At 40.4% G+C, this 10,875-nt stretch overlaps 3 protein-coding genes across 3 annotated transcripts; 1 reads left to right on the forward strand and 2 right to left on the reverse strand.

The window, feature by feature from the left end:
• Nucleotides 1-84: 84 nt before the first annotated feature.
• On the reverse strand, nucleotides 85-3,373 carry LOC121976662 (signal peptidase complex-like protein DTM1). The gene is made up of 2 exons (XM_042528929.1): nucleotides 2,945-3,373; nucleotides 85-317 (listed from the first exon to the last, which is right to left on the reverse strand). Exons 1-2 carry the CDS (start codon nucleotides 3,181-3,183, stop codon nucleotides 230-232), a joined length of 327 nt encoding a protein of 108 aa, XP_042384863.1. The 5' UTR covers nucleotides 3,184-3,373; the 3' UTR covers nucleotides 85-229.
• Nucleotides 3,374-3,858: 485 nt separating this feature from the next.
• Nucleotides 3,859-5,676, forward strand: LOC121976659 (transcription termination factor MTERF8, chloroplastic-like). Its single transcript, XM_042528927.1, has 2 exons — nucleotides 3,859-5,373; nucleotides 5,535-5,676. Exon 1 carries the CDS (start codon nucleotides 3,944-3,946, stop codon nucleotides 5,330-5,332), a length of 1,389 nt encoding a protein of 462 aa, XP_042384861.1. The 5' UTR covers nucleotides 3,859-3,943; the 3' UTR covers nucleotides 5,333-5,373; nucleotides 5,535-5,676.
• On the reverse strand, nucleotides 5,431-10,665 carry LOC121976660 (ubiquitin carboxyl-terminal hydrolase 4-like). Its single transcript, XM_042528928.1, has 6 exons — nucleotides 10,179-10,665; nucleotides 8,045-8,161; nucleotides 7,218-7,316; nucleotides 6,906-7,094; nucleotides 6,635-6,816; nucleotides 5,431-6,146 (listed from the first exon to the last, which is right to left on the reverse strand). Exons 1-6 carry the CDS (start codon nucleotides 10,293-10,295, stop codon nucleotides 5,747-5,749), a joined length of 1,104 nt encoding a protein of 367 aa, XP_042384862.1. The 5' UTR covers nucleotides 10,296-10,665; the 3' UTR covers nucleotides 5,431-5,746.
• Between the last annotated feature and the right edge of the window lie 210 nt (nucleotides 10,666-10,875).

The following is a 10,875-nucleotide window of genomic DNA, read 5'->3' on the forward strand; positions in this document are numbered from 1 at the left end:
AAACTGATCCTATGTAGTCCTACTTGTGACACAAAAGAATGAAAATGTAAAGACAAAGGATAGACAAATACTCAAAATAGCTCATCATCTAAAAAGTTGTATCAGTTGAGATTTGAAAATAAGTGTAACTCATTTGGTGGGCAAATACTCAAATAGCTCATCATCTAAAAGGCTGTTTTAGTAGAGAATTGAAATAAGAAATGTGTAGTTCATTTGATTGCCAAAGGAGCTAATTTGATAGGAACTTCCACCACTTGTAGAGTCCAAAGCCATAAATCAAGCTGATTATTGTCACTCGCAGAGGGTGAAATTTAAACCTGCAAATGGAAAAACAATTAGAAACTAATAAGTTTTAACTGCTTGTTTATCACTTTTGTTACTGAATAATCCTCAGTTGGCAAATTCTGTAAAAAGAATGATGAATACAATCCACCCACATTTGGTGTTTGGTTAATATAACATCTCATGTGTATATCAAACCAGCGATTCTACATCAACAATCATACATCCACCATGGTGATTCATGATCAACTACATTATAATGAAGGTTTTCATAATCTGATAAATCTACTTTCTCTTTACTAAAGCAAAATATATATATCTATATATATATATATATATATATATATATATATAGCATATCACTTCTAACTTGAGACATGTAATTCTAAGTGGATAATGTCATTAGGCTAAAGTCTTATGAATTATATAATGGTGAACCAACAAATTTTTGGATGACTTGATATATAGCATTCAAGTCGAATTTTCAAAGCTTAGAGTCTTCTAATTCTCCAAGGATTAAATGAACTTCTTGTGACAATGTATCCAACAGGTTAACATTTTATTAGGGCATTTATCAGGACAACAATAATGAACAATATTGAACATTGAAACAGAAAAACGTATACTGTCAAATTTAAAAATAAGCGCTAAATTGATGAAAATAATTCATTCTTTCGTATAACTAAGACCACAAATGGAGCATTAACTTAATTGCAAACTCATGGTAACTTCCAAGACTTTCAGCAAGGAAACATAGGTGAGACCTGAAGTACTTATGGTTCAATGTAACTCAAAGTTGTTGTAGGACAAATCATTCAGCAAAAAAATGAGTCTAACTGCCAAGTACTTATAGTTTCCATAATGTTTGTTCTAACGACAATACATTTCTATTAACTCATAGACATTATTGCAAACATGGTTAATTCAATTTTCTTGAACAATGAACAAAATTTCCTTAAAGTAGTTGATTGTATTGAATTAAAAGAAATTTTGAAAGTAACAAATAACAGAGATAATCAATAGCCCTTCCAAAACACAGGTTTAGTTCTTTGATAACTCCAAATGTCTCGTACATAGAAGAAAAAAAAATCCAACAAAAACCATAAGACATCACTGTCCTTTGCCAAACTCAAAAAGAGAAGGAACTAGAAGGACACTATGGTGGCAAAAGGCGACTACGCTCGCCCTCAGCGTCCCCGCCAATCCGTCCCAAGACCAACACGGAGGAGGTCAATCACGGGTGACTACTAGCCTTTGGAATAATGACCGGCGCATAAGGGAGACATTTACCTCGGCTATGCTGAGATTCGAACCCCAAACCTCATGGTGTTAGCACCTCATGCGCTAGCCAGTAGACCGTCTTGAGGGGCCAACTAGAAGGAAATCATGATGCTTGCCATACATGCAAATTTGTACAATCATGTGATAATAGTTAATTCATTTTTCCGAGAGCAACTCGTCCATCAACAGATTAGTATCTAAACAACCATGAAGTTCTTGAATCATGATTGTTCCTCAACGTGATTGACATGCTTAATGACACAATAGGATTCTTAATACCAAGTAGCGATGATATTCTATTATTACTCTTCAATGAAGCTTGTATAGCAAGAAATTAATTTAATTCATATGATGCTGACATTATCAATGAACTTGACAAAGCCACAACAATCATTTATTAGAGGGAGAAATTTCCACGTCATGTATGATTATTGATTCATATAAGTCTTCCACATTATGCTCCACTGAAGAAGTATGTCCAGCAAGAATAACTCTTCAACAGTATATGATGATAGCTTGAACTAGTGAGACAAAGCTTTCATTAGATTTCAAGTCTCCTACTAATGGAACTGATAAGCATTAATTGCTTTTCCCAATGCTTTCCTTTTCTTTTGTTGTTACATGGATCATAGATAAATATATAGATCAATCATCTACTAAGGAAAAATTGTGAGTTCCTTTATTTCGAAAATGGCCAATTAAAGCCGCTGCCTAACCTATTCTACACCAAAGTATTCTTCATAGAACATCAAGTTGCATAGTGAAATAGACAGCTCACTAGACAAACAATGTATGAAGCTCACTAGACAGCTTGATGAACTCAAATAACAAAATTAAATTAATTTTCCATTGCTAAAAGAAAACTACCCATCGAAGTTCCTTTTTACTAAAAAATTAAATTGATATCAATTGTTATTTAGCGGCAGGTGTCTGGATTGGCCATTCACAGGGGTTTTGCATTGGCAGGGTGTCCGAACTCTAAATTTTTTATTAACATGTCATATTTTCCCTTGATTGTATTATCCTCACTACATCAAAATATTGTCAAAAATTGTTCAACTGTAAGGTTATTTAGTATCAAATTGTTGACGCTAATATTTAGTAACAAAACGTGGACAGTGATAGTCTGATAGAGATGATAATAATACGGGTAGTAACAACTACTTGTCACTATACCACCCAATATTGCCTTCAGACAAAAAAAAAAGGATTTCCTGCGCCCCAATACTGCATTTCCTAACCTAAGCATGGTGAAAGAAAAATCAAAACTTCGGAGCTAAATGAAGAGGAAAAAACAAATTGATCATCAGAAGAGGATACCATGGCTAAACATCAAGTAAGGACCAAGGAAAGCAAGGAATAAACGGGATCGAACTCAAACCTAAAAGTATCGTGAGCCGTAGCAACGCCGGGGGTTCTCCGAGCTGGCATGGGAGTGAACCACTGTGAGAAGTCCCGATCGAAATACTCCCAGTCGGGCAAGAGGATTCCGGAGATCCCCATGATCCCGAAGGCGTACGTGCCTAGCATCTTCTTGAGGGAGAAGGTCCAGATCCCGACCAGAACCATCACCGCCGCCAGCGCCAGCAAGCTCGCCTGCAGCGCCGCCTCGCGCCGCATCTCCGCCTCGGTTCCAGCACCAGTCCCACTCAACCCTCGCCGCCACAGCCCTAAACCACCAAGGAAGAGGAGCAAGAAGGAGAAGCGGAGCAGGTACAAGCAATGGAGAAGCGCAGCGAAGAGAAGGAAGAAGAGAGAGAGGATCGCACCATCAATAAGAGCGTGGGGAGTCTCTCATTGGCCGGTACAGGTTGGGTGCGTTTAGAGAGGGGTAGGCGTTCCTTGCTCTTAAAAGCTCCCGAGTCCCAACCAACCGCGCCCAATAATGATGGGATCCGGTACATTGCTCATTCCATGAAACGAACTTTAAAACCGGTCGAATCGATCGAAAGCGAACAAGCCTGAGGTTCTGCGTGATTCAAGAGTGTTTTAGATGTTGTCTTACACTGGAAGTTGTACTCGATCTTTCAACAGCGCGCAGTGGGCCTCCATTTCCCGATAGCGGCAGTAATTAATTGGGCTTCGTATTTATTTTGGCAACCGATTTCGCTGTTTTCACGCTTTATAGTTATGGACAAAAGTAGAAATAAGACGGCCGGTTGGGCCGAATAGAGTGGTCCGATGGAAAAATGTAGCAGACGGTTTGGTTAATCAGGCCGGTTGGGCCGAATTGGGTGGGCGGTTAGACAATGTAGCAGTGCAGCGGGCCCATGCGAGAGGTTTGAGCCTCGCCGCATAAATTACTTCGATAATCTTCTCCATCCTTCTCGTCGTCGCCGTCGTTGAATCATCGGTTTCGCCGGCCGGCGACGGCGGCGAGATGATTGCCTTGGCCTTGCGCTTCACCCCCATGGGGTTGACTCTACCGCGCCTTTCCCCAGCCATCGGAGGCGGCAGTCGCATATCTGTCCGCCTTCCTGCTCCCACCACCGACCTCCAGTCTTATCTCTGCATCGCACGCGCGGCCACGAATGGCTCTCCCTTGGCGTTTTCCTTCCTGCGCGAGCTCCATTTGGACGAGAACGAAGCCGAGGCGCTCCTCCTCGCGCACCCGGAGCTCGAGCTCGCGCCTATGCCGTCCCTCCGCGGCCGCGTCCTCGCACTGCGGAGCCTCGGCATCTCCGGACTCGAGCTCAGCCGCACCGTACTCCGGCGCCCGGACGTTCTATCGCAACCCGAGTTCGGCCCGTTCCTCGACTTCGCGCTGCATGAGTTGAAGGGGATCAAGCCGGCGAAGCTGGAGCAGATTTTGACGAGTATTCCTCTCCAGTTCCTTGAGGGCATCGTCGGCGGATCCACCATGCTACTAGACCACGGCGTGCCGAGTGATAAGCTAGGGCACGTCCTCACCCACGTTCACGTCAGGAAGGTGTTCTGCGAAAGGCCCCTGAGAGACTTGGAACAGATGGTTCTCTTCCTGAAGCATTACGGATGGCCTGAATTGGTCCTCCGCCGGCCTATGCTTCTGAATCTAGATCTCCACGGCCAATTAACTCCCAGAGTTGAGTTCCTCGTCGAACTTGGCGGTGGGGATGCGGCCGCCGTCCGGGTCTTGCTCGCCAAATTGCCTGCATTGTTATCCTACACTGTAGAGCATTACAAGTCCCACCTGGCGTTCTGGAGATCAGTCGGCATCTCCAATGAAGAGCTGTTCAAGATTGCGATGGTATATCCTAAAATCTTCAGTGTCAGCAAGGAGCGGAAGCTCGAGCCTCGGATCGAGTTCTTGAAGCAATGCAATATGGATGCAGTGGATATCTTCAAGTTCCTGGTCAGGGCTCCCCTGTTCATGAGCCTCTCCTTCGAGGAAAACCTCTCCAAGAAACTGAATTTCCTTGTTAAGATTGGTTACGAACATCGGACTAGGGAGTTGGCGTGGGCATTTGGGGCCACTACGAGGACGAGCTGCGAGAACATGCAGAGAGTCATTGGGCTCTTCCTGAGCTACGGGTTCTCTTGCGAGGACATAGTAGTGATGAGCAAGAAGCATCCTCAGGTGCTGCAGTATAACCATGAATCACTGGAGAAGAAAATGGAGTTCCTCATCGAAGAAATGGAGCGCGACATCAGAGAATTACTTGTCTTCCCGGCGTTTCTTGGCTACAAGCTTGACGAACGGATTAAGAGACGTCATGCGACAAAACAGGAGATAAGTGGGAAACAGATGCCACTTACACTCTTGAGTTTATCTACTGAGAGGTTTCATTGAGCTTCTGTCAGAAATGGAGCTTGTTCTTCTTCTTGAGTTGGGTAAACAACTTTTCATGACAAAAAAAAAGGGGGTAAAATCTAATGGTTCACATGCTCTAGTAAAAATTTACTGTCATTGTCTTCATTCCATAAAAACTCAAACACATACTGTCCATAATTCTCTCTGAATTATGAAATGACACGATACAAACTTGTTACAGGTACGATTATACTCTGTATTTTTGCAGCATATGTATGTCACACAGAATTATTAGTACTGAACAAGATGGAGTCCACCATCTGACTGTATTTGTTCTATAACTATGCGTCCCCTGGGAAAGCTTCAAGGTTTGATCGAGAAAGATCATGGAATGGTCAGGGAGAAGAAAAAAAAATGGAAGCTGCCTAAAAATTCAAGAGGCAAAAACATCTTTCATCTTTTGCTATTGAGGCTCTCGTAGAACAGAATGTACCCGTGATCAGTGTTACCTGTGTACTCCTGTGCCGACCCAAAGTATGTTTGGACAGTCGATTCATCAATCATTTCAACATTTTCATCGTCGAAATAAAGCCAATGGTTGTGACTCTTCACGAGACTAACATAGTGTCCGTGGTTGGGGCCAACTCCCACATGAACCACCACAGCAAAGAGAGCATACTCGGTATCTGAATTCTCGACGGTGTTGTTCAGTTTCAACTCCAAGGGAAAGACGACACGGTAGAGTAGCTTCTTGTAGCGGCCCAGCTGTTCGATATATTTGAAGCGCTTGAGATGGATTACGAGGATGTTAGGTGGCTTCTTGATCTTCATCCTTTTTTGGGCCTCTTGCAAGCTGCTCAAATAAGCCAAAATATACTAACAATTCACACTTGATGATGCAAATTAGCAAAACAATCACTAAATTTTGGTTTCTACATAGCATGTTGACATTGACTACAACCAAATTACTTAAAATGATGATTTCTCAAGGATGGAGCAAATGTAGCAAAACTCAACTTGATCGACATACTCAGTGCTAGAATGATGAAATGCTCAGGTGAAACCTCAAAATATAGTTACAAGGTTCACAAATCATCAGCTTTAACAAAATCTCTGTCAATCAACTGGATGGGTCTCAATCAAATATACTTTTCATTTTGAAAGCTTATATCAATTATCGTGATATGCCCATCCAAATTAAGTTGCAGAAAATAAACTGGCTGACTATGCATTGACAATGCAAAAGTTATGTTGGTCACGGAGACTTGCTCCACAAGAATCTCAGAAAAAGGGAATATGAAATGATAAGAGGAAGCAGAAGGATCAATGACATAAAATTACCTGCAACATTTGTCACAGAAGAACTTATCTTCTGCATTGAGGGTTTCAGTTGAACTGAAATTTTTGAGACAACTTGTGATTGAACTATTTTGTTCAATGTCGAGGCTTAAGTCCAAAAATGGTTCATCTCTAGCAGTAACAGTTTCACAAAGCAAACATTTTGTTTCATTGGTAAGAGTGCCCTGTATAAAACAATGACCATTGAGAATCTATTTTTGGTTCGTATTTTCAAAATAAAAGCAACAAGGAACCAGTCACAGAAAGTTCTTACTTGAAAACTTTTGTGAACCCAAGGAACAAGGGACTCTTTTGTTACACCATTGACATGCAGATTAGTTTGGCCATTTGCAAGTTTTTGGGGCATCGATGAGGCCTCGGATGAGGACTTTGGAGTATTGGCTTCTTTCTCTAGAATATCAACAAGCTCGTTGAGCAGGAAATTCAAAAACTCATGAGCATCCTGTGAATGTACCAAGATATAACTGTCTTCATTGATCACAAGTTTGTATTTTTTTAAAAGAGAAAAAAAAAAATCAATGATCGGATCCTCCAAATTTACACAATAAGATCTAAATTATTTTACCTGGTGCATGTAACTACGGAACAACTCATTTTGTTTCTTCACCCTTTGTACAAAGCGCCTAGGAGAGACAACACCAGTTTTCTTCTTCTGAGAACTGATCTGCACAGAGCAGTATGCAACTTAACAGGATTATATGCTTTACCCGGTTATATAAACTTTCAAAAATCACTATCATTTGGACAAAATAAGCTGTTAAGAGAGAAATGGCAAGTTCAATTGGTTGAGTACTGAAGGATACAACTATGTTGAAAGATCTGATCAAATACTCTGAACAGAATAAATTGCTGTGCAGAAGAAGCTATGGGCAAGTTTCCACAAATTTCAAGAGAAACAGAAGTAACAAATTCCAGAGTTCAGGCAGATTTAAGATACTAGATGAGGACCAACACACTTAAAACAGAAAAACATTCGAGTGAAAAAAAAAAACAAACAAAAAAAAGAGGATGAACATGGCATTAAACTAGATCTTGGAACATTTTCAAGAGCTGCAACACTGGAAAAAAAAAATTATAATAGACTCCGGATTGTGAGTTAAGCAATAATTTAACTTTGCTAATACTTTGACAGTCATTCAATAATACAATAAGATTGCAAGACCTTTTTACATTTACAGAAGTCATGTATTGTCGAACAAGTTTGAGAGCCAATTATTCTGCAGCTTCAGAAAATGATAATCAAGTTAGAAAGAAGATGATAGTTTATCAATCCAGCTAACAAGAAAGCAGAAAATTATTAGGCCACAAGATTTTTTTATTAGTTTTAGATCTATAACAAATATCCTTAAAATTTTAATTTACAAGGGGAATCATCTTCGAGAAATTACACACCTGAGAAAATAGGTCAGCAAGACATGTCAAAAGATTCTCCTCTGCATCACCATTATTTTTATTCTTTTCATGATACTCCAGCAATTGCTCCCGGAAAGGGGCACAGAAAAAAAGAGCCTGAAAGCAAAGCATGACAACCCAGTCAATTAGATCAAGAGCAGGAACATGCTACAGGTTCTTGACTGGAATGCTTAATTTACATTTCAACTAAATTCTTACCTTTTTGTGCATGGTTCCATCTATCTCTATGGAGGGTTAGTTTTGTTCCATAACAGCAGTGAGATAATTAGGTCATTACGTGTCCTTTAATCCACAATTTTAGTCCTTTCCTAATAGCTAATAGCTTAAGCTTTTGAGTAAAATGGTCATCCAAAAAACCATAACATCAGGGCCAAGATCCCAAGTGATGTGATCAAATCTTGGCTTCCTAAGTTATGCTACTATTTTGTGTTCATGTCAAATGAGACAAGTGACCATTTTTGCTTTTTGAGCAAGCAGAAATTTCTTCGCCCTTCACTCTCTTGCAATTCACTAAATTTCAAGCTTATATGGCGCTGAGGGGATGTTAAACTCTATAAAAGGTACTCTTATGGGTTGATGTTAAGTTGGAGTAGAGCATCCCTTGATGAAAATAAAATACCCTTCTACCATATAGCACTAATGGATCATCGCACTTGTTCATATGAGACTAACAGACATGGAATATCATAGCTTCAGCACAGTCCCTCACACCCATCATAACTCGTAGGTACAAGTCTAACTCTAATATCATGTTAAATTGGGGTCCATCTAGAATAATTAGTCATTTTGAGATGGAATAGGCTCAAACCCAGCTTAACATTAAAGTTTAAGGATAATTGGCAAGAAATTATTCATCATAAAATCAACAAAGAATATGGCAACCCAAGCAAAAGCCTAAAAGAAAAGCACTGATTAGTTATCTACCCCAAAATATCATGTGGTGAATGAGGAAGAACAAGAGACACCAACTTGCAATGCAAAAGCTAGTATTCAATTTATTGCCAAGAAACATACTTGAAAAGTATCAAAGTTAAAAAGGCCAAGGATCATTTAAAGAAAATCTAAAAGTAAGAAACAAAAAACAAAAGAAACCATATTAATATTTTACATGTCCCAATTGTATAATAATTCTCAAAACAGCAAAAAAAAAAAAAACAAGTATATTTATCACTTGAGTTGAGATTTTACAAATATGATCGCTTGAAGTGATATGTGATATGTGAAAGAAAAGAATACTGCTCCTTTCAGTTATATAATCATTAGGAAACCACAAGATTCAATCACATCTACCATGCTATTCTGAAATGTATAGGATCCATGTTTGGCCAATAGTTTCTGATCCATCTTATATTTTCCTGTGCGTTTTAATAGATAAACATGTTTCCAAGCATGATTTCTGAATCGCTACATTTCCTCCCAAGCAAATCACTAATATTTGTTCTATTTAACTGATAGTGGCATAGAGCTAACCCACCAAGGGCCTTGATATCAGAAAAAGAGTCAATTGCCTTGAGAGATAAGAATCTTGCTAGTAAATATAAAGTTCTGATCTTCAAGACATGAATCTCGCGGATTAAGCAATTATTTCATATGTCCTAAGAATTATTATTCTCTGTTTGATCCGTACAGAGTGTACTTGCCCGAATATCAATTTCTCAGATTCAACAAGAACATATCTTTATCGAAACGATGTAAGCAAAGGAAGTGGGCGATATAGAAACCCGGTCACCTACGTCAGGATTTAGAAATCCCCACCTTTTTTTTTTTTACAACTAGAATTCCAATTCTCGAATTCCTTGTTTTTTTCTTTGTTTTGTCCGTTCAAACAAGGTAAAACAATCAAATCAGTAGTACTTGAGATAATAAGGCAAACAGAAAAAACGTTGACATTTCTCATGATGAAAGGAATTTCACAGGAGCATCAAGTTAAAAAATCTGAAAGAATTATGTAAAGAGAAGAACAAAAGTCTAAAGGCAATCACGTCCGGATCCTCCTACGTCAAACAGAAAAGGACAAAAGGGGTGAGCCCATTAAAACAAAAAATAATTTTGAAGAGAGTTTACATTGCTAAGCATTTTGGAAGATAAAAAAAATAGAAGAAGAAAGGGGAACCTGCAAGACGCTGTTGCAGTAGCAGGTGTTGCCAAAGTTCTCAAGGCCATAGTACCGCTCACCTTCCGGGAACTGCTCGCCGAGAGCCTTCTCAAGCTTCGATCCCGTCGCTCCCATAACCCGCCAGGAAAAACTACCCAAAACCGCAAAATGCCCAGCCAGGGCCACCGATCTAAGAAACTACGCACTCCTTCGATCGTCTCCCAGCCGTCAGCTCCTTCGCACGGCCCCAATCGAGGAGAAGGCCTAGATCGGCAGGGATCGGGAAGGACCCTCCACAGTTGGAATGTTCAACGGGATCATCGACTCGATCATAGGACGAATATCTAGGGTTTTCCTTCTTCGACTACCCCGTCGCTTTTATCTCTTCAACGTCGATCCGCATAGAAGAGAACGACCGACGCAGACGTCTGACGACGGCGGAAGGAGGATCGTTTTCTATTCCGACCGGCTTAACTCCCAAACCCGTGCCTTTTCTAGGCGATGGCCATGCGGGAACCACCAGCTAAATGCACACGTTTCGAACAGTTAGTGGGTCTATGAAGACGCTGTGTGTATGCGCATATTGTCAGACGGAGGGGGCAGGTTAAGGCTGGTAGAGATGCGGGTGCCCGAGCTGACGAGATTTTACTTGACAAAGCCGAACCTGTATCGTGCACGTGTCTCATATAACGTAGGCCTAGTTGGCAAAGCGGTT

This window comes from Zingiber officinale, chromosome 4B (assembly GCF_018446385.1).
Source record: "Zingiber officinale cultivar Zhangliang chromosome 4B, Zo_v1.1, whole genome shotgun sequence".
Lineage (NCBI taxonomy): Eukaryota > Viridiplantae > Streptophyta > Magnoliopsida > Zingiberales > Zingiberaceae > Zingiber > Zingiber officinale.

Excerpts from the sequence above, each read along its gene's own strand:
- LOC121976662 (XM_042528929.1), bottom strand. The coding sequence starts at position 3,183 with ATGCGGCGCGAGGCGGCGCTGCAGGCGAGCTTGCTGGCGCTGGCGGCG. Across the intron at positions 318-2,944 it reads ACGGCTCACGATACTTTTAG|GTTTAAATTTCACCCTCTGC; the intron begins GTTTGAGTTCGA and ends TTCCATTTGCAG.
- LOC121976660 (XM_042528928.1), bottom strand. The coding sequence starts at position 10,295 with ATGGGAGCGACGGGATCGAAGCTTGAGAAGGCTCTCGGCGAGCAGTTC. Across the intron at positions 6,817-6,905 it reads GGGTTCACAAAAGTTTTCAA|GGCACTCTTACCAATGAAAC; the intron begins GTAAGAACTTTC and ends TGTTTTATACAG. Across the intron at positions 6,147-6,634 it reads TTCTGTGACAAATGTTGCAG|CTTGCAAGAGGCCCAAAAAA; the intron begins GTAATTTTATGT and ends TTATTTGAGCAG.
- LOC121976659 (XM_042528927.1), top strand. The coding sequence starts at position 3,944 with ATGATTGCCTTGGCCTTGCGCTTCACCCCCATGGGGTTGACTCTACCG.